At 44.8% G+C, this 24,106-nt stretch overlaps 1 protein-coding gene across 1 annotated transcript in view; it reads left to right on the forward strand.

Moving 5' to 3' along the window:
• The window catches only part of gjc1 (gap junction protein gamma 1), a 45,896-nt gene extending 35,512 nt beyond the window's left edge, over positions 1-10,384 (forward strand). The window contains exon 2 of the mRNA XM_064315878.1: positions 6,712-10,384. Coding sequence (XP_064171948.1) covers positions 6,766-8,160 — 1,395 coding nt within the window. The 5' untranslated portion in view covers positions 6,712-6,765 and the 3' untranslated portion in view covers positions 8,161-10,384. The remainder of the gene's footprint in view (positions 1-6,711) is intronic.
• Positions 10,385-24,106: the final 13,722 nt, after the last annotated feature.

The raw sequence follows: 24,106 nt of genomic DNA on the forward strand, positions 1-24,106 counted from the left end.
CAGATGTGGTATTAAAACAGAGATGTAGTATACGCACTGAGATGTGGTATAATAGCTGAGATGTGGTAAAAGAGCTGAGATGTGGTATAAGAGCTGAGATGTGGTTTAAGTTCTGAGATGTGGTATAAGAGCTGAGATGTGGTATAAGTTCTGAGATGTGGTATAGGAGCTGAGATGTGGTATAAGCACTGGGATGTGGTATAAGAGCTGAGATGTGGTATACGCACTGAACTGTGGTATAAGAGCAGAGATGTGGTATAAGCACTGAGATGTGGTGTAAGTTATGAGATGTGGTATAACAGCAGAGATGTGGTATAAGTTCTGAGATGTGTTATATGTTCTGAGATGTGGTGTAAGAGCTGTGATGTGGTATAAGAGCTGAGATGTGGTATAGGAGCTAGGATGTGGTATAAGCGCTGGGATGTGGTATAAGTTCTGAGATGTGGTATAAGAGCAGAGATGTGGTGTAAGAGCTGAGATGTGGTATAAGAGCTGAGATGTAGTATAAGAGCTGTGATGTGGTATAAGTGCTGGGATGTGGTATAAGAGCTGAGATGTGGTATACACACTGAACTGTGGTATAAGAGCAGAGATGTGGTATAAGCACTGAGATGTGGTGTAAGTTATGAGATGTGGTATAACAGCAGAGATGTGGTATAAGTTCTGAGATATGTTATATGTTCTGAGATGTGGTGTAAGAGCTGTGATGTGGTATAAGAGCTGAGATGTGGTATAGGAGCTAGGATGTGGTATAAGCGCTGGGATGTGGTATAAGTTCTGAGATGTGGTATAAGAGCTGAGATGTGGTGTAAGAGATCAGATGTGGTGTAAGAGCTGAGATGTGGTATAAGAGCTGTGATGTGGTATAAGTGCTGGGATGTGGTATAAGTTCTGAGATGTGGTATAAGAGCTGAGATGTGGTACAGGAGCTGAGATGTGGTGTAAGAGATTAGATGTGGTGTAAGAGCTGAGATGTGGTATAGGAGCTGAGATGTGGTATAAGAGCAGAGATGCGGTATATGAACTGAGATGTGGTATAAGAGCAGAGATGTGGTGTAAGAGCTGAGATGTGGGATAACAGCAGAGATGCGGTATAAGCACTGGGCTGTGGTATAAGTTCTGAGATGTGGTATAAGAGCTGAGATGTGGTACAGGAGCTGAGATGTGGTGTAAGAGATTAGATGTGGTGTAAGAGCTGAGATGTGGTATAAACGCTGAGATGTGGTGTAAGAGATCAGATGTGGTATAACAGCAGAGATGTGGTATAGGAGCTGAGATGTGGTACAGGAGCTGAGATGTGGTATAAGAGTTGGGATGTGGTATAAGCGCTGAGATGTGGCATAAGAACTGAGATGTGGTATAAGTTCTGAGATGTGGTGTAAGAGCTGAGATGTGGTATAAGCACTGAGATGTGGTGTAAGAGCTGAGATGTGGTATAAGAGATTAGATGTGGTATAAGAACTGAGATGTGGTATAAGATGTGAGCACATTGGGGTGCAATCTCAGCCATTCTCTGCACACTGCTGTGGTCTGGCTAGTGCTGAGCCTCTGCCTGTGTGTCTGTTCACCATATCACTGCTCCACCGCCAGCCCATTGCCAATCGTCCCCAGGCTGTCTGCACACCAGAATTTTCCAGATTGGTTGGTCTGCTTCTGTCATTCTGCCTCTTTTTAACAGCCAATCCTCATTGTGAGTCCTGGCCTCAACTGTCTGCTTGTGAGCTGTTGTTGGGCAGATTTACAGGATGCTGACAGACCAACAGCTGTGCCAGCCGCTGTACTTATGTTCTGTACCGCAGTTACTACTGAGCTGCAGTATGAGCTACTATATGCTTGATAGCTGCTCGCTGACTCTTCCAGACCTGGGTCCAATACTCTGGGTCCACTGACTCTTTAGATGCTGATAAACTTTGGGAATACTCCTTCAGAACCCTTAGAATGTTCCAGAAAACATGCTGCTTATCAAATGTACCAACCAAATGTACCATAAGAAACAAGAATCTTCTGAATACTGGGGAAAATAGAATTGAGCAGATCTGTGGAAACGGTGGCTAGTTGTGCTCTGACGGGTACACCAGTGCACCTTCCCTCTTTGACCTATCATGGACAAATAAGGCTCAGCAACATAGCTGAAACTCTTTTCTGTTTCCTAGTTGGACGTAATTGTTGCTTTAATTTCGATGTGTAAGTAGCTTGGTTAAAGTTAGTCATGCAAGAGCATGCAGTGTTGCAGCTACCCACTGGCCTGAAAACTTAATCTCAACTACGCCTTGCTGGTACTGGGAGTGAAGAATCTGTATCACCTATGAACTGAGAAGGATGAAGAGTCTATATCACCTATGAACTGAGAAGGGTGAGGCGTCTATATCACCTATGAAATGAGAAGGGTGAAGAGTCTATATCACCTATGAACTGAAAAGGAAGTACCCCTGCAATGAAGAAGAACCGGCAAGAAATAAGCAGTGGTGGACAAAGTACACAACTCCATTACTTGAGTCAAAGTATAGATACCCCTGGTCAAATATTACTCCACTACAAGTGAAAGTTGTTCAGTCAAATTTTTACTTGAGTTAAAGTACTGGAGTACTTACTTTTAAAAATACTTTTAGTACATTTATTTTGAATGCACACACACTGTTGTATTGTTTCTACGATGCATTTACAGAAGCTCATTTTCAGATGCATTTTTACTGTTATTAGATAGCAACACATGATAGACAGGGGTTAAATTGAGATTTGGGAGGTGGGTGGACCCTGAGATCCGGTGGGAGGTGGGTGAAAAAAGATACAAACCAATGAATGTCTCAGCTCAAAATAGTTGTATCTTTAATGTATTGTGCACATAATTGTAATTAAGGAAAACAATGATTTAAAATGTATACTATTGATGCAAGCTTTTACATAATATATTTCAAGTTTATTGAGTGTCATTATTGCTGAGAATTTTTTTTACCCACGAAAATAATCGGTCATCCTCCTTTTGTCCTCACTTTTTCCTCCTTTATCCATCTTTCTTAAACTGGTGAGGCGCGAAACTTTCCTTTAAACTAATCATTGATCTCAAACTGTTTTAATTAATTTTCAGTGATTAACAAGCATGCAAACTTCTGACTAATCAAATGGAAAGGGACACAGCTTCTTCGCATTGTGTTAGGGAGATTAAATGATAAATGCGATTTAGAAAAATCTGTTTTAATCGCTAAGCAGTGACGGAATCTTCCCGATTTTCCTTGAGTATCAATACAATTAATCCACAAAATAGGCTACTCAATACTATCATATATAGCCAGCACTCCCCAAATAGGCAGCTTTAGCGAGTAGCCTAGGCCGTATAGCCTACATTTATTTTCATTTGCAGTATGAAATTGTGCACATTTCTAATCAACATTATTTACGGAAACACTTCTTTCTCCGCACTCGCATTCATGGAAAATATCTGCAATGTGTAGCTAGATTGTAAACACAACTGAAGTGCAGGTTTTGTTTTTGCTGGTTATTCTGAGAGCTAACAGTAGATAACAAATAAGATACACCAGTCTGTTAAGTGTAGACTACTTGGTGATTAAAACGGATTTTTAATGGATAAATTTAATTCATGATTGAATCCCCCTAACACGATATGAAGACGCTGTATGTTAGGCTACTTGTCATTTGATTAGTCAGATCGTTGGGACGCTTGATTATAAAGGAAAATTACTAACGAAAACAAGTTGAGATCAATGATTAGTTTAAAGTAAAGTTTTGCGCCCCACCAATTTTCAGCTCACCAGTCACCGCTGAATAAAACGTTATGTTGCCTATGTGGGAAATATTCAATCCTAGCTTAGCTGCTGACCAGCAACCTGCTGATTTTGCTTAAGTAATCAAAGTTACCGTTAATAATAGCCGGCGTTCGTTATTTAGAAAATAAAAAAATATTCAACTGTTGACTTCAAAGCTATGCTTCAAAGTAACGAGTAACGACAACCTTCATAGAAATGTAGTGGAGTCAAAAGTACAATATTTATCTTTCAAATGTAGTGGAGTAAAAGTCATAAGTTTCCAAAAAAATAAATACTCAAGTAAAGTACAGATACTCGAAAAATGTACTCAAGTACTGTACTCAAGTAAATGTACTTTGTTACTGTCCACCCCTGGAAATAAGTATTTTAAAATTAATGTGTTCATATGTACAGTCTGGAAAAATAACATCACTGTACCAGACCTTGGTCGTATTTCTTTTGGATTCAATTACTTTTCTGTGCTCTATTGATCTTGCCAGGTGTAATTGAGCCTGCTAATATGACCAGAAGGTGGGGTTTGCACTTTTTGAGAGTATTTCATTGGTTCTAATACACCAGACAAGATCAGTAAAGCATAGAAAAGTATTTGAATCCATAACAAATACGTATTTGACCCAGATCTTCACTGCACGAGCCGCTTTGGAATTACTTCAAGTGTATGTTCTTGCTTTAAACTGGGGGGTTCAGCCTTTTCTGATCTAGGGACAGCCACCCAGGCTCAATAGCCTCCAGGGTCCCCCTAGTTATAAAGGGTGCATTTGAAAAAAAGGTTCCATATTTTGAAATATTTTCCCAAATCTATGTATAGTAATTACATATAAAGTCTGCAGGGACTTGCAGACCCCCTGTTGAATATCCAGACTTTAAACCACAAACCCATGATGCCCATATACCAGCCTTTGTGAAGCCAGTGGACCATCATAATCTTCTGTGTGTAAAATATCCTGTGGAATTGGATACAGATGGCGGGAGGTTTAGAGTGGGCAGGCACTGGAGCACGCTCATTGTGTGTGCTGGCAGGCTGCAGGAAGGCTGCTGATTGGTGGGGAGCAGACCCCCCCCCCCCCCCCCGGCTGGTGCTGGTGTGCTCTGGTTCTGCACCAGTTCTTGGGTTAATTGTGGGTCTGCAGTCTGCTGCTTGTGATGCCTGCTGATTCTGCTGGCCTGCTTGCAGGAGAATAACCTACATGTCCCCGCAAACCACACCATCTCACACACCATCCCCACAAACCACACCATCTCACACACCATCCCCACAAACCACACCATCTCACACACCATCCCCACAAACCACACCATCTCACACACCATCCCCACAAACCACACCATCTCACACACCATCACCACATACCACACCATCTCACCACCATCCCCACAAACCACACCATCTCACACACCATCCCCACAAACCACACCATCTCACACACCATCCCCACAAACCACACCATCTCACACACCATCCCCGCAAACCACACCATCTCACACACCATCCCACAAACCACACCATCTCACACACCATCCCCACAAACCGCACCATCTCACACACCATCCCCACAAACCACACCATCTCACACACCATCCCCACAAACCACACCATCTCACACACCATCCCCGCAAACCACACCATCTCACACACCATCCCCACAAACCACACCATCTCACACACCATCCCCACAAACCACACCATCTCACACACCATCCCCGCAAACCACACCATCTCACACACCATCCCCGCAAACCACACCATCTCACACACCGTCCCACAAACCACACCATCTCACACACCATCCCCGCAAACCCACACCCCATCACCACACACCATCCCCGCAAACCACACCATCTCACACACCGTCCCCAAACCACACCATCTCACACACCATCCCCCAAACCACACCATCTCACACACCGTCCACGCAAAACCACACCATCTCACACACCATCCCCACAAACCACACCATCTCACACACCATCCCCAAACCACACCATCTCACACACCATCCCACAAACCACACCATCTCACACACCATCCCCAAACCACACCATCTCACACACCATCCCACAAACCACACCATCACACACCATCCCCAAAACCACACCATCTCACACACCATCCCCACAAACCACACCATCTCACACACCATCACCACATACCACACCATCTCACACACCATCCCCAAACCACACCATCTCACACACCATCCCACAAACCACACCATCTCACACACATCCCACAAACCACACCATCTCACACACCATCCCACAAACACACCATCTCACACACCATCCCCACAAACCACACCATCTCCACACCATCCCCACAAACCACACCATCTCACACCATCCCAACCACACCATCTCACCACCATCCACAAACCACACCATCTCACACACTATCCCACAAACCCCATCTCCACACATCCCACAAACCACCATCTCACACACCTCCCACAAACACACATTACACCATCCAACACACATCTCACACACATCCCAAACCACACTCCCCCACACACCGCACTCCCTTACACACCGTCCCAACAAACCACACCCAATCCTACACCACTTGTTACATGGTTTAAACTTGTTAAGTTTGCATTATTCAATGTATACCAACATTGTGTGTTTTTAGTGTTTTGCATTTTCTACAAATAAATGTCAATGACAATATTTTAAATAAACTGAATGTAGTCAGTAGTTGATGAAAGAATATAAAAGTAGTTTTTCCAAATACACATATGTACCATAAACTGTGAAACTGAAAATTTGCGGTGGTCTCTTAATTTTTTCTAGAGCTTTATGATGAGCTTCAAATTAAGCAAATTACTAAACATTGTATACTGCTCCAGGGCTGATGTTAAGTATTAAACTGAGCTGAACTATCCTGCCTGTGTTACTGCTGCAGAGACCTGACCTCTTGCCCCCCCCCCAGAGTCTGTGAGCCGGAGAGAGCGGGACGCTGCCGACCCCCCCGAGCGCCGACGCCATGAGCTGGAGCTTCCTCACCCGGCTCCTGGAGGAGATCCACAACCACTCCACCTTCGTGGGGAAGCTGTGGCTGACGGTGCTCATCGTCTTCCGCATCGTGCTGACGGCGGTGGGCGGGGAGTCCATCTACTACGACGAGCAGAGCAAGTTCGTCTGCAACTCGGGCCAGCCGGGCTGCGAGAACGTGTGCTACGACGCCTTCGCGCCGCTCTCGCACGTCCGCTTCTGGGTCTTCCAGATCATCCTGGTGGCCATGCCCTCGCTCATCTACCTGGGCTACGCCATCAACAAGATCGCCCGGCTGGAGGAGGGGGGCGGAGCCTGCCAGGCGGGGGCGGGGCCCCCGGGATTCACCCACAGGAGACCCCGCAAGATATTCTTCGGTGGGCGGGGCCAGGGGAGGGGCGTGTCCGAGGAGGCGGAGGAGGACCAGGAGGACGACCCCATGATCTACGAGGTGCCCGAGATGGAGGGGCGGATGGAGATGGCCCCGCCCCGGCGGAGGACGAAGGCGCGTCACGACGGGCGGCGGCGTATCCGTGCCGACGGGCTGATGCGGGTGTATGTGGCGCAGCTGCTGATGCGCACGGCCCTGGAGGCGGGGTTCCTGGCCGGGCAGTACGCCCTGTACGGGCTGGCCGTGCCGTCCGTCTTCGTCTGCTCCGACCCGCCCTGCCCGCACCGCGTGGACTGCTTCGTCTCGCGGCCCACGGAGAAGACCATCTTCCTGCGCATCATGTACAGCGTCACCCTGCTCTGCCTGGCGCTCAACCTGTGGGAGATGCTGCACCTGGGGGCGGGCACCCTCTGTGACATCATACGCCGCCGTCGGAGCCCGCCCCCCGAGGACGAGTACCAGCTGGGCTCGCTGGGGCCCGGGGTGGGGGCGGGAGTGGGCGGGGCTGGTGGCCCCGCGGGCGAGGATGAGAGCGGGGGAGGGGTGCCGGGCGGGGACTACGGCAGCTACCCCTTCTCGTGGAACACCCCCCTGGCCCCGCCCGGCTACAACATCGCGGTGAAGCCCGAGCAGCCGCCGTACGCAGACCTGAGCAACGGCAAGATGGCCTGCCGGCAGAACCGGGCCAACATCGCCCAGGAGGAGCAGCAGCAGTTCGGCAGCAACGAGGAGAACTTCCCCACGGGGGAGACGCGTGTCTCCCTGCAGAAGGAGGTCCAGGAGGCGCAGGACCAGCTGGAGGCGGCGCTCCAGGCCTACAGCCGGCAGCACGAGGACGGGGAGAAGCCTCAGAGCAACGTGGCGCTCCCGCACCGCGAGCGGAAGCAGCGCTCCGGATCCAAACACAGCAGCGCCAAGAGCAGGGAGGACTCCAGCACCAGCAGCGTCAGCAGCAACAGCAAGTCCGCAGAGACCAAGCCCTCTGTGTGGATCTGAGCTCTAACACTGAGGGGCGCAAGAGCTGCAGCTCTGTGAGAATCACTCACACACACTCACACGCATACACACACTCACACACACACACACACACACACACACACACATTGTCACACACCAGCATGACACCCCTGGGAGGGATATGTGGCAGAGCCGGGAAGTACCGTTGGTTGTCGCATTGAGAGAGAGAGAGAGAGCGCACCCACACAAACATGAAATCAAATAAACAGACACCTACCACCCGTCCCCCTCACGGGTTCCGGGCAAAAACAATAAACTAAAACAACAAGCTAAAATAACAAAAACCACTTTCCCGTGCGCCGCCCGTAGCTGGCCCGTTTCCCAGCTGGCGCCAGCTCCTCCCGCATCCCAGCTGAGGATCACTTCCTTTGGTCTTTCCTTTTTGCCTGAACCAAGCTCCAGAATAAAACAAAGCTAAAATCGTAAACGTGCTCTCGTGTGAGGTCCCGGTCTCGGCCCCAAACTGTGGAGAGCAGCACACCTTTATGCACCTGGGCTGATTAGCCAACGCAACCCAGGTGCATGTGCTCTCTTCACCAATCCGTTTCTTCGGTGGACTGAATGTCACACACATACTTACAGGCGCACGCACACACACATATATACACACGTGCACGCACATGCACACACACACACACACACACACACACTTACACATACATAGACACGTGCATGCACATGCGCACACACACACGCATGCACGTACACACACACATATACATACACACGCTCACAGGCACACAGACATACACACTCAGACACTCAACTCAAACACAAGCACAGTAAAATGTGGAATGGTTGCCGTGTTCTCACAGATCAGTCTTAGTTATGCTGTGTCTTAAGGTATATCTTATTTAAGTTCTTATAACCCCCAATGGCTGTTTAAATTAGACACCGGCATCCAGTAATGATCACATTAGATTTTATTCTTTCTTTATTCTATACTAAACACATGAAAAGTATGGGCAAGAATTAGGCTGAACTGGAAAAAATGTTAGGGACAAGGTTAGGAGATTAAGAAGACTGAATCTGAGCAGCTCTTGCAAACACATTAACATTGCCAAGCGAGAAAAACAAAGGGACATCTAACTGACTAATATAAAACACTTTCTGCAAGATAAATCCGATCTTTTCCTTAAAAGGCAAGCCACTGCAAAAGAACTGTGACTGCTTTACCCACACTGACGGCGGGGGTTATTCCTGGGGGGAGAAGCATAGGATAAAGGGAACATTCAAGCAAACACGCACACACACCAGAGAAACACACATACACACACACACACACACATGCACACGCGCACATACACACGCACACACACCAGAGAAACACACACACACACACACACCAGACACACACACAGAGCAGACAAACACACACACACACATGCACATGCACCAGACACACACACACAAAATTTTTCCAATAGCACATGGTCCTGGTGCGAGTGCTCAGTCCATAATGAAGGCAGTAGGGTTGTTCTCCAGTTCCATACCTCAGCTCTCCTCGGCCTGTTCGTGAAACAGTACAGTACTTCCTGTTGAACTTAAAGCTCACAGTAACACAAACATTAAGAAATACTGCCACTGCAAAAAAGACTACCAGTATGCAGCTACAGCCAATGAGGTAGCACATCCTGACTGGTCCTCAGTCTTACTAAAGAGACCACGGGGCCCGGAGGAGCCCAGCACGGCCCCTGCAGTACCTCAGGTCAGCTGTATGCCAGTGTTCACCTGGCACAGTCCTCACAACCGCCCCATATCTGCATTAAGACATTCATGCATATTCTGATGTTAAATTGAGAGAATGGGAAGTAAGGCTCCTGTTGAATGCTGGGAATTGTAGTCCTGCATACCAGTTCTTAACACTGGTGGAAGATGGTGAGGGCATAGAGATTAAAAGCTGCATTTCTATAGAAATAAATGTGCCTTAATATCCTATAAGCTGGAGGTGGGTTGGGCCAGCAACCCGTCTTGAATATTCAGGGACAGATACTGCCCTCAGCTAGACCCCTGAATCAGACTGGTGTCAGGGACAGATACTGCCCTCAGCTAGACCCCTGAATCAGGCTGGTGTTAGGGACAGATACTGCTCTCAGCTAGACCCCTGAATCAGACTGGTGTCAGGGACAGATACTGCCCTCAGCTAGACCCCTGAATCAGACTGGTGTTAGGGTCAGATACTGCCCTCAGCTAGACTCCTGAATCAGACTGTGTCAGGGACAGATACTGCCTCAGCTAGACCCTGAATCAGACTGGTGTCAGGGACAGATACTGCCCTCAGCTAGACCCCTGAATCAGGCTGGTGTTAAGGACAGATACTGCTCTCAGCTAGACCCCTGAATCAGACTGGTGTCAGGGACAGATACTGCCCTCAGCTAGACCCCTGAATCAGACTGGTGTTAGGGTCAGATACTGCCCTCAGCTAGACTCCTGAATCAGACTGGTGTCAGGGACAGATACTGCCCTCAGCTAGACCCCTGAATCAGACTGGTGTCAGGGACAGATACTGCCCTCAGCTAGACCCCTGAATCAGACTGGTGTCAGGGACAGATACTGCCCCCAGCTAGACCCCTGAATCAGACTGGTATCCTTTCCAAGATGGACTGATGTAGGTTTCCAAAGGGCCAGTACTGATACCAGTATTTAATGGGTGGGTGGGAGATGTTATGTACACCCTGACAGTGATGTTGTCTCCTCAAAGTGAGAGACAATGGTGAGAGAGCCCCCGAATGAGAGGTACTGGCCTGGGCTGGGCTGGCCTGTGCTGGGCTGGGCTGGCCTGGCCTGGCCTGGGCCTGGCCTGGCCTGGGCTGGGCTGGCCTGTGCTGGCCTGGGCTGGCCTGTGCTGGCCTGGGCTGGCCTGGGCTGGCCTGGGCTGGCCTGGGCTGGCCTGGGCCTCTCCACACCTGCCTGACACACAGCCCAGGTCTGTGGCTCTGAGGACACAAGCGCCAGTGTATGACTGGCAGCTCAAAGGCCCGCCCCCACTGCACCTCGCTGACCATGTGACCCATTTCATAAAGCATCTGAGGGCCAGGATCAGTTTTGCCTCTAATCTCATGATGGATGAGGTTAGCATGCGGACAGGGGAGACTGATCCTGGATAGCCCTCCTACCCTGGTGTAGACACAATGGCATAAACACACTGGTGTAGACACACTGGCGTAGACACACTGGTGTAGGCACACTGGTGCAGACACTGGCGTAGACACACTGGCTTAGACACACTGGTGTAGACTACTGGTGTAGAAACACTGGCGTAGACACACTGGCATAAACACACTGGTGTAGACACACTGGCATAAACACACTGGTGTAGGCACACTGGCTTAGACACACAGTGGTGTAGAAACACTGGTGCAGACTCCGGGCTAGTTTCTGTCTCAGGGATAACAATTTCTTAGTGGAACTCTCACCATCTCTCCTTTGTGAAAATACCTTTGTGAGAAACTTTACTTCTTCAGACACTCTTGATTTTTACAGTGTGTGATGTCATTTCTTAGTTTACTGAATTCTATCGCTCACATTAAGGGTCCCTACCTACTCGTTCAAGGGCCCCCTCTGGTGGACAAAGACAGCAATGTTGCTATCGAAGCAGATGAATGCAAAGCCATATCCTTTCCTTCTCTCTGTCGCAAATCTGTCATTTAACCAATACTGAACACACCTGGTGAGGAAGTGTGTTCAGTCACTGAACTTCAGGTAAATGATTGATTGTTTTACTGCCACAACTGTGCAAATGTTATCATTGTTACAGTGCTGACTGATGAACAGATACATGTGAGGGTATTTGTGCTACAATGAGATGAACTCTCGGCAGTGTTGATACCATAAAGTTGGAAACTGTTTCTACTGGGCGGCTTTGGGGCTATGCGTCCCATTCTCTAGAATTTCAGGCTTTGGTTGCTGCATGTGAACCAGCAGTCTCAGGGCTACAGTGTGATACAATTTAAGCCATTCTACTTAGAACTAAAGACTATTGATTCACTAGTGAGATGTCTCACTTTCAGCTCTTCACACTGAACTTGCTGTCTATGAGGAGACTGTAGACTCTGGGTAAAGCAGGTGCATGTAGGTACATGTTCTTTGAGCAATAACACAGTTCAGATCCATGTTTACAGAGGTGGAAAATCCAGGACGAGGAAGTAACAGTCCTTCCCAGTGTTTTGTTCCAATCACCTGGTTGGCACGATTCTTCAGCCATGAAGTAGAACTAGTTAGTGAACTCAGCTGGCTGAGTTCACAAAATGCATGGCAGGACTTTTATTATGAAGCCTGGACTTTGCAACGACATGTTTGGTTATGAATCTGACCACTGGTGACTTATTTATCATCAGTACAACAGCCAAGTGCGGTCAGGATCGAACATTCATAAAGCCAGAGACATGGGTGAGGAGCCGTTAGCAAATGCAGGAGGTTGTGTGGAATACGGAATGTGGAATCCTCTTGCACAAATAAAAACTTCCCTATTGTGATGTCATTATCATATCAGCAGTTCACCCAAAAAGTGTTATAATGTTGTGAGACCATCCAAGCAGTATTGTGAGCCGTATGTTCAGTACCGAGAGCTAGCTGATACCTTCCCAATGATTTTAAAATGTCTTCCTTAAATTAGGGCCGGCGCCCACAGTCCACTTGCAACTACAGGTCTTCCATGTGATGTGTAAATTATGCAGCATTATGTAGGACTGCAGGCACATGCAATGTAAAGACGATTTAAATAATTTAATTAATAATTTCATTTTGTTAATGTTCTTTAGTGTTGGGGTTATTCTAAGAAAAGCTCCCTATTCATCACCAAGGCCAGACACTGTTCTTGTGACCAATGTGCCATGCTACTATGCAGCATGAGGTTAATGAGGTCTCCTGAGAGCTTCAGTGGGAAACACTGTTTCCCTGCTCTCTTGGTGTAAAGAGAAATAAATTTGTTTCTGACCATTCCTGTATATTGTGATAATGTGCAAAAATGATGTTTTTATTCTGTGGATTGTGAATTTGAATGTTTGAGCGACGAATACTTTTTAATGTCCATTTACTGATTTGTTTTTATATGAAATGTTTGACAAAAATATGAAGTGATCTACAATATATCAGTTGGTGAATTACATTTATTTTAATTTTATTTTTTTACATTTTTTATTTTCTTTACTTGTAAATAGTTCCCAGAAAGCTGTGAGTGGTTTTCACAGGCTCTGTTTAAAGTAGACAGGGTCACGGAAGCCTGCAAGGCATTCTGGGATATAGGCAGGGTCAGTGAGGGAAGCCTGCAAGGCATTCTGGGATATCACAGAGGGATGTGTGGGCCAATGGTGACAGACAATCAAAGAGGGGAAAATCAGAAGAGTCAGTTCTCAATGAAAAATGTAAAAAAAAAACATGTGTTTTTAATGTGTAATTAAATTTCTAGGAATGGAGAAAATACAGATGTAATTTTCTCGAGGACAAGTCTTGGTAAGGCTTTACAGATGAGCGTGTGGGCCAAAATATTCTGTTCAGCCTTCTGGGCTCTGGCACATTGGTTATCCTAACAACATATTTGTAAAGCTTTATCAGCACTACAGTATGTGATTGGTTCCCTTTATCTGTGAGATTTGATTGGCTTTCTTTACCAGTACTGTTTGATTGGTTCCCCTTATCTGTGAGATTTGATTGGCTCTCTTTACCAGTACTGTTTGATTGGTTCCCTTTATCTATGAGATTTGATTGGCTGTCTTTACCAGTACTGTTTGATTGGTTCCCTTTATCTGTGAGATTTGATTGGCTGTCTTTACCAGTACTGTTTGATTGGTTCCCTTTATCTGTGAGATTTGATTGGCTCTCTTTACCAGTACTGTTTGATTGGTTCCCTTTATCTATGAGATTTGATTGGTTGTCTTTATTAGCACTGTTTGATCTCACTGATCTCTGGTGATTTGATCTGCCTTGGCAGTTCACCAGTTGTTTTGTATTAAGATGTCTTTTTTACCCCAGCACAGTGCAAAAAGCACCGATGTTAATAGCACTCAGCTACATCCGTGGCTGATGATCTCAAATGAACAGTGCTTCACCTGCTTTCGCTACAGCAGTAAGTTAACTGAATGTGCCAAAATGGTGAAGTGCTAAATGAAGCATGCTAACCATTCCCATGACTGGGAGCTACACAACTGCTTCTGTTTGGTGATTCACATTGCAGTTGTGGCCAAATGCTATTTGAACAGGACTGCATCCTCTGAAAATGTGAGTCTCAGAACAGAGCTATAGGGGCTACGGCAATCCCGGGAGTGGGCAGTGTGGAACAGCTGGCGATGGGGCTCCACTCTGTCCCAGAGTGCATTGCTGGGGGACAGCGAGACGCAGAGCATTTCTGCTGTACATCTGAGCACCATTTGCCTGGGGTCCCCCATGGCTCCAGTCTGGGGACCCTCTGTGTGCAGTCATATGGAGGAAGGCAACCATCTTAGTTTCTGCACATGCTTGGTTTCAAATGTTTTATTTTGTGCTCTGATCCAAGAAAATCACCTCTCCATCTGTTAATATCCAGGCCTTATATTGTAGAAGCAGGAAACAGATTTGGGTCAAATACAATGTATTTTCAAAGTAATCCAGTTATTTTCCTAAAAATAACAAAACATCCTTCATTATTTAGAAATACTATTTTTAATTATCCTTTATTTAACCTAGAGAAAGGTTGAGACTCCAGAGACTGACATCATATGTTCAATGGGAACCTGGGAATTATTTCATATACATTTTTGTATAATAATACAATTTTATATAATAATATATATAAACCCTGACTGTCCAAGCAGAAAATGTTTCTCTGAAGTGTATTCCCATCCAGTGCTGAACGGAACTACACATGACCTGCAAAGATAATTGGTCATTTTTATGGATAATTTTAACCACATAAGCTATGCTATTGTTACTAATTTGGTTACAGGAAGTAATTACTGAGTAACTCCAACATAGGCAACATGTAAAAATAATTAGCGGTGTTCTTAATTACACAATACTATGTGAATATTTTAAAATATTGTACTTACACTCATAGGCTATTCCTTCATGGTACACAGCAAATAAGTCTCACGTGTTCATTCCACAACATGTCAATCAATCAATCAATGAAATTTTATTTGTATAGCGTATTTTACAGCAGTTGTCACAATACGCTTTACAGACAACCCTGGCAACAGTGGCAAGGAAAAACTCCCTGTGGCAGATGGGAAGAAATGTCTTCTTGAGATGTTTCACATGTGTAATTGAGAATGCCTCTAACTGTTGTTTCGTGTTTCCTATATTAGAGTAACTTAATAATAACCTCTTGTTACCAAATTAGTTACATTTGAACTACACAGGTAAAGCTGCAACTTAATTTAAAGTGTTACAGATACTTATTTATGTCAGTGCCAAAACATTGTTTATGTACAAAGATAATGTGTGTGTGTCTGTAATGGAAATGTTTTTTGTTTGTTTTTGGGGGTGGGGTGGGGGGTTGTCCTGTTTTTGGGTTTGAAGTGTGTTAAGGTACACTTGGAGGATCTTACCACATTTGGAAAAAAAAAAGATTTTGGAAACTTTTGTTTGAAAAATATTACAAAATGCATGTCCAGAATTATTTTGTTAATAAAATTACAAATAAATATCATTTGAGAATAAATGTGTTGCTTCCCTCTGTAATTTCCCTGTCCCTCTGTCAGTTGGATGTAGCGAATGAGACAGGTGAACAGGTGACATGAAATGCTGCTGTTTCTCCTGAAATCTCCCCACCTGTCTGCATCACAATCACAATGTGTTGTGATTGGACAAGAACAGGCACATCTCCCATCCTCTCTTCTACATGAACCCCTGACAGGAAAAGGAAGTGACATAGAGAGGAAGGATCCTGTTACTGCACTCTCTCCTTTCTCCTTTTTCATCACATCTTTTTCCTGTCACATCATTTGTGCATTTTATCACTTTTAGTCTTCTACATTATCATGTCTCTAATTCTAGAAATGGTAAATGGTAAATGGACTGCATTTATATAGCGCTTTTATCCAAAGCGCTTTACAATTGATGCCTCTCATTCGCCAGAGCAGTTAGGGGTTAGGGGTTAGGTGTCTTGCTCAAGGACACTTCGACATGCCCAGGGTAGGGTTTGAACCGGCAACCCTCCGACTGCCAGACAATCGGTCTTACCTCTTGAGCTATGTCGCCCCAATAAATTTTTTTTCATTAACACCAATAACACCCTGTAAAAACTGAATTAGTCACACTTTCAGGAATAAACATTCACACAAGACACTCAATGGCATGTGATATTTGGGCAACCTTGTCTTGACCCTTAAGTTTTAGCTGTGTGTATAGATTTCCAGGTCCTGGGGGAGTGCAGAGAGAGAGCTAGCGTGGGGTCCCTGGAGATGCTGATACCCAGCATGCCGTGTGGGTAGAAAGGAAGCTGCTGAGGTTACAGTAAGGACGGAGCTCTTTTGGGTGGGTCCTCTAATCTCTTACTCAACAGGCTCAGTTTTCAGCTCATACCTACAGGGGAAGCTGCACGCTGGCAGTTTGGAGGAGGTACGTTTCCCTTTCATAATAAAGAAGAAATGTCACCAGGGAATCACAATTGAACAATCGCTACATCTCCTGGGTGAATGTATTGTACTTAAACAGACCACTGCAAAAAAATTTGGAATACCGATTTTCAATACTTAAACAATACATTAGGTAAGACAAACCTACATTGCAAACCACAAGTCACCACCTGAGACACTCTCTTATGATAACATTCCTATAGAATATCTCAAACTATAAGTCACTAAGAAGAATGTACAATTAAGATGTTGGTTTTTTCTCACATTGTAAATGTACATTTTTCTTTCTAAAAAAGAAATGACAATAAGTTGTTGATGAGGACATATGCTTGTTTATTTATTTGCTTTAATTAACTAGGTAGGTCAAGTGCAATGGTTCACTTGACGGGTAGGGATGCAGAGCAAAGGTTGCCTCCTACTTGCTGCAAGACCTTTTCTGGAGAACACTTTGCTTAAAGGTCCAGGAAACTGAAATCTGTGAATTCTTTACTGATGTGTTGTTTTCATATTTTTTGGCATTCACAAACACCAAAAAAAACCCCCCAAAAAACACATAAAAGCCTGTGCGAAAATTGGCTTGCTTTCCTCCTTCACTAAATGGCAGGTTTTCAGTGGGCGGGGTTAGTTGCATAACAAAAACCTTGAGAGTCCAATGAAAACAAAGTCCAGTGAAACCCTTCTACATGTAATATGTAAATGATGCTCTTGCCACTGTTTTGTGCAGGCAAGGTAAGCTAATTTGAAAATGCCTAAGCATTGCCCCTTCCCTGGACATGGAGAAAGCAATATGCTTTTTTATTTTCCCTAAAACAAAGAGACCCGCAAGAAATGGGTGTTATTTCTGAAGCACATGGGCACTTCAGTATTACAATAGCTCATACAGAGTGACCATTTTTCACCCGAAACGTCGCAGAATGTGGTGGATCAGAAAGTAGGCCTACCATTAACTCGTGACAAAGAAATAGCTTTCAAGCCTACACGTTTCTTTATTCAGGTGTAATGTCCGAAGTTTGAAACTGCTATAGAGTCTAATGTTAGTGTACATTAGCTCAGGGTTAAAACATTATCACACATTGAATGATCTGACCTCAATTGTAACAATAAGATGGTAAAGCCAAGTTTATGTTGCTTTCTTTCATTTTGTCTGGTATTGTAAGGTTATTGCATAGGACAACCTGCTCTAACAGGCTCTAACCTAGCTAGCGATGAGGACGGGGTATAATGCCAAGGGTATTGTAAAAATAAGTATTTGTATGATGTGCTATATAAATAAATTAGATTTTATTTGGACTGCCAGTGAGCAGTGAACTTGAATATCGAGTACGGATCCTCTCTTAATGTGACTACCCTGCTTAAAATAAAAAGCTAAAAACTTTTCCAGACCTTCAGGTCTCATGAAATGACAAACTTTAAAGAAATGGAAAATGTGGTTTTTTTTCCATTCATGAATTTTGAAAGGTACATATACACTTTCATCTTGTGGCCCAATTAACACTTCCAATGAAAGCAAATTATTGACGTCTTTCTATATCAGAGAAGGAAGGCAAAGGGGGACTGACTGTGACATGCTGCCCTCTGGGTTGTTCATGTGTATGGCAGCTCTACTGTGACATGCTGCCCTCTGTAGGTTGTTCATGTGTATGGCAGCTCTACTGTGACATACTGCCCTCTGCAGGTTGTTCATGTGTATGGCAGCTCTACTGTGACATGCTGCCCTCTGCAGGTTGTTCATACGTATGGCAGCTATACTGTGACATGCTGCCCTCTGCAGGTTGTTCATGCATATGGCAGCTCTACTGTGACATGCTGCCCTCTGCAGGTTGTTCATGCATATGGCAGCTCTACTGTAGCCTGGAGGGGAAAGCTGTAAATAAGCCATGGATCTAGGAGAGATGTTCTCACAGGAACTGAACCACCATAGTACATAATACATAACAGTATTGGTATAGGTATTTTTATTGGTCTTTTTAAACATAGGCTTTCCATGTTCCAATTGTACAGTTTATTTATTTGTTTATTTATTTATTTTTGCTGTACCTGAGCTAAAGTCATGGGCTTAATCCATTACAGTGGATATTCAGCATTGTGTATGTCCCATGATGCTTATGACTGGTTCAGATGTCAGATATTCATTGATTTGCCTTCATGTGATGCTGAGGAGGGCAGTGCAATAGTAACTAGTGCACTATCCATTCAGCACCTCAGGTGATTCAGCAGCTCTGGGGCACCAGCAACGGTGCCCACCCAACTCACAGGAGTTATACAGCACCAGAGACAGTGCCACCAAACTCACAGGAACTCATCAGGACCAAAGACAGTGCCACCCAAAACAACGGGACAGCCCGTCGTGGTTTATTCCTTACGTATAGTACAAGTATATATAGTTATTTACTACCTGCAATAATATTGAAGCCACTGTTTAAACCATTTAGCCCAGTTTCCTCCACAGAGGCCAAACCTGTCCCTTTCCAAGCCCAAACCTCTCCCTCTCCAACCCCAAATCTGCCTTTCTCTAACCAGAAACCTCTCCCTCTCCAACCCTAAACCTGCCTCTCTTTAGCCCCAAACCTGTCCCTCTCCAAGCCCTAACCTAACCTTTCTTTACCCCAAACCTGTCCTGCTCCAACCCCACACCTGTCTCTTTCTAACCCCAAACCTGTCCCTCTGATATCAGATGTCCAACTTCTGATATGTGCTTCGGTAATAGAACAGTTAATTCTTCTAATGACTCATTATCTTGGAGGTGACTTAGAATATGCTATTGCCAAGACCAATCAGATTGCAATCTCATAAAACATTATGTCCCTTTCCAAACTCAAGTGATGGAGCATCTGGGTCGAGAATATATGCAGAATCTTCTGAATTGCGGGCAAAACTGTAATGAGTCAGCATTACCAAAAGAGGGCGCCATACCACAATCTCAGAGATAATACAGTGAGCCTGAGTTTTCCTAATTATATTTTATTATATAATTTAATATTATATGATTTATCAACATAACAGCAATTTATAACCCAATTACTATTTTAAGGTTAATGTAGGAAGTGTTAGTATATTACGCAATTCTAAAGGAAAACAGCCAAGAAAAATGATTTCTGCTTTCTGTTTTCTCTCAGTTGGGAATACCCAATTACCCATTAATGTAGAAAAGAATACATGTGTATACCTGTGCATCCTCTACATCTGTTCTGTTACTGCACATGAGCACTAGCTCACATGCAACACACACCACCCTGTACCCTTCTGATGTCAAACTGCTGAAGCTAAGCAGCCAACCACCCTGTACCCTTCTCATGGCTAACAGCTGAAGCTAAGCAGCCATACCACCCTGTACCCTGCTCATGGCTAACTGCTGAAGCTAAGCAGCCATACCACCCTGTACCCTTCTCATGGCTAACTGCTGAAGCTAAGCAGCAGGTCTGGGCTTGATTGTTACTTGGCTGGGGAATCCCCTGGGTACTCTTTCCGATTGGCTGAGGGCAAGGTCTTGTAAAAGACAGGACACTCACAAAGTATGGAACATAGCATTTCACTCCATTCACCATCACAAAAAACACATAGGACATCTTGCCCAGGGGTCCCCAGACGCGGCTCCTGGGGCCTCCCTTAGGTGGAACCCCTGAATGTCAATAAAGCTGCTGTTTTAATTTCATTAGATCTCTAGATCTTTTAGATGCGTTTAATGCCTATTGTCAGATTATTTGCCCTCTGTACCAGAAACCAGCACATAGAGCTGGAACAGCCCTAGCCTAGCCTGCTCTCACGTTATGTTCCCAAATAGCCTGATATTCACATATCCTGCCACACCTGTACGTGAGGTCAGTGGAGAACTCCCAAACACAGATTCCCCTGCTTCAGGCCAGGTCTGCGTCCTCCCTTCTGTCTGCCCGAAAAGAGGAGCACAGAGCCCCCTCCTGACCAGATTGTGCACTTGTGCAGGATTCTGTTCTGGGGTGTAGACACTGCATGATATCCTACTGATTTGAAGAGAGGCAATATCCTGCACATCTTCCTTTCTCCACATCCACTGCTGATGAACTCTAAGTCTGTGATACATTCAGATGTCACCTTTTCAGACCTGCACATCCTGTACGAACTACACCAGCTATAAAATAGGGCACAGAAGTAAAGTCTGCTGCGGCATGTCTATTTTCTCCATTCTCTCACATTCCTGGAGGACAGTGTGCGCATGTGAGCACTGATTTCTGTTTCAGTCTTTTTGCCAGGCTTCATTTTCTGAGTTTGGGAGCTCTGTTCTCCTGCCACTCTCACTCACCGCCCTGTCCTACACTCCTGGCACATGACCCTGACACTGGGTACCCCCCCCCCAACACCACACCACACCACCCCTCTAGCACCACCCCTAGCGAGGGCACCTCCACCCCCCTCACCCTTCATTTACGTTTCTATTGGCAGGCAACCTGCACAGTATTCCCATAAGATATACAAAGCATATACAAAAGGAAATGTAAAATGTCTAGTTGTGCCATGTATAATATAAAAAATTCTAAAAGCAGAGAAGTAAAATGAATAAGAATAAATAGCAACAGCTCTCTTTCCTTCCTCACTTTCTGACTTTCTCACTCCCCTCCCTTTCCCTCCCTTTCCTGTCTGTCCTCTTTCTTGCTCTCTCTATCTCTCCAACCCTCCAGCAGAGCCCCTGTCCTGTAGATATCCCCAAGCTGAGCTCCTGTCCTGTAGATATCAGCTGTCCTGTAGATATCCCCCAGCAGAGCCCCTATCCTGTAGATATCCCCCAGCAGAGCTCCTGTCCTGTAGATATCTCCCTGCAGAGCTCCTGTCCTGTAGATACCCCCCAGCAGTGCTCCTGTCCTGTAGATATCCCCAAGCGGTGCTCCTGTCCTGTAGATATCCCCCAGCAGAGCCCCTGTCCTGTAGATATCAGCTGTCCTGTAGATATCCCCTGTCTGTAGATATCCCCAGTTGTGATAATGTAACTGTAATAATGTTACAGCAATAATGCAATGCTGTTTAAATGTAATGTTGTAATCATGTACTACTGTAATGGGATGGAGCTACTTGTGTTGAAAGTGTGGCTCAGGTATCTTACTGACTGATGTCAGAGACAGGGCACAGGGAAACACCAGTCTATCCTATGTAACAAACAAGCTTTAACCAGTTTATAAGATCAGAAACTCATCTCTTTTCCTGTCTCTGCTCTCACTAATTTTAGCACAGATAAGATGTCCCATGCTTGCAGTGACAGGCTGCTGAAGCTTTATGTGCCGTATAAAATATTCAGTGACGATTGCCAGATTGGGCTCCATTAATACAAAGTCCTGGTATCTTAAAAGAAGGACTCCAATGGAAGGGTTTTTTTACATGACCAGAGGAAAAGAAGCCAACATCAGATTTCAGAGAGTAGCAGAGAGGCAGGGAAGAGCAAACATGCACTATGATGTAACTGCATATAACAATATTTTGTTGCCAAAAAGTCTGTAAACTACAATTAAAATGGGGGAATAGAAGGCATGGGTTTCTTTACAGGTGGCACAGAGGTATAAACCATACAAGGCAAGCAAACTATATTGCATAGTCTGCTGGCAAATATAGACTTCAAATCATCACTGAGGGGCAGAAAGTGATCTGGTTTTCAGTGTAATTTTGTAGTGTTGAAGCAGAATTAGGTTTTCAGTGTGCTTGTAGGGTTGAAGTAGTAGCAGGTTTTCAGTGTAATTTTGTAGTGTTAGTGGTAGAATCAGATTTTCAGTGTGTACGTAGGGTTGAAGTAGTAACAGGGTTTCAGTGTGTATGTAGGGTTGATGTAGTAACAGGGTTTCAGTGTGTATGTAGGATTAATGTAGTAGCAGGTTTTTCAGCCTAATTTTATAGTACTGAAGTACAAGACCCTTGAGGCATTCTTGACGTCTCCTAGTTGGATTAATCAAATCAGTGAATCTGCTCAATTAATCTTCTGTGCGAGATGTTGGCGGCTCTTAGTCCTAATTAACGGAGTGGGTTTGCCTGACCTGTTCTTTGGGGAGGCGGTTTGTTACTGCTGCGCTTCTCCACTCCGCCTTCTCCCACATGACCAGTTCAGCTGTGGCCCCGCCCATTTTGTCTGCTCTTGCTGCATGTGCTCAAAAGAGCCACACCCCCCAGGAGAGCTGAGTGGTATGGAGAGGAACACACATCGTGGACCAGTTTGCTCCTAAACTTCCTAATGTCACTGCAGTTCTTAATTTCTGCTTTCAGGGACAATGTGGACCAGGCGTAGGGGAGGTTTGTATGATATGACAGCACCTGCAGGTCTAATGGCAAAGGTAGTCCTGTGTTTCGAGTACAAATGAACAACAACAGCTTTTTTAAATAGCAGGCCTCTGTGGATCAATGCATCCCTTTGAATTGAGTTCAGACATCTGCAGAAAAGGCCAGCCACATGCGCATATAGTGGGTCAGCTGCATTACCTAAACAGCTCAGTCTGGAGTAGACCTACCCTGTTTTCACATGGAAGTGACCCATTGTTACCCTCTAATTCAGTTTATTCTCTCAACCACGCAGATTCTTGCATTTTCCTGTTTGTTTCTGTAGAGCATCTTTGTGAAAGAGTCTCTGTAACAAATAAAAATAAAGCAGAAATAAAAATGAAATGAATATCAACATCTGTTTTTGTTGTAACAGAGGGACTAAGAAAATCAGATCTCGATTTCTGTATCACCACAGAAGCAGTATGCAGTATGTAATCAGTGATTTCTTCATTTACTCTTAAGATAAAACAAGAATCACACAAAGATGACAAGTTGTGAATATTTTTGTGACCTTGGTATTCTGTTGTGAATTTTCATTTTTCATTTTCATTATGAATAAAAATGAAGTTTTTCAATTTAAATAAAGATCCCTTTTGAAACTGGTGAATCCTATGACTGTTTTTAATGATCTGCACCATTTGTGCATGATTCATGCTTTGTTGAGTGCATTATCTCTCTGTGGTGTGAACTGGTTTATCATCATGTGGGACCCAACACTTCTGACTCACTTACTATGTGACCCACATACAGGCTTAAATACAGACTCACATACAGGCTTAAATACAGACCCACATACAGGCTTAAATACAGACCCACATACAGGCTTAAATACAGACCTACATACAGGCTTAAATACAGACTCACATACAGGCTTAAATACAGACTCGCATACAGGCTTAAATACAGACCCACATACAGGATTAAATACAGACCCACATACAGGCTTAAATACAGACCCACATACAGGCTTAAATACAGACCCACATACAGGCTTAAATACAGACTCGCATACAGGCTTAAATACAGACTCACATACAGGCTTAAATACAGACTCACATACAGGCTTAAATACAGGCACCATCTGTGTCTGCTGTAGACTCTGA

The sequence above is a fragment of the Anguilla rostrata genome, chromosome 17 (assembly GCF_018555375.3).
Source record: "Anguilla rostrata isolate EN2019 chromosome 17, ASM1855537v3, whole genome shotgun sequence".
Taxonomy (NCBI): Eukaryota; Metazoa; Chordata; class Actinopteri; order Anguilliformes; family Anguillidae; genus Anguilla; species Anguilla rostrata.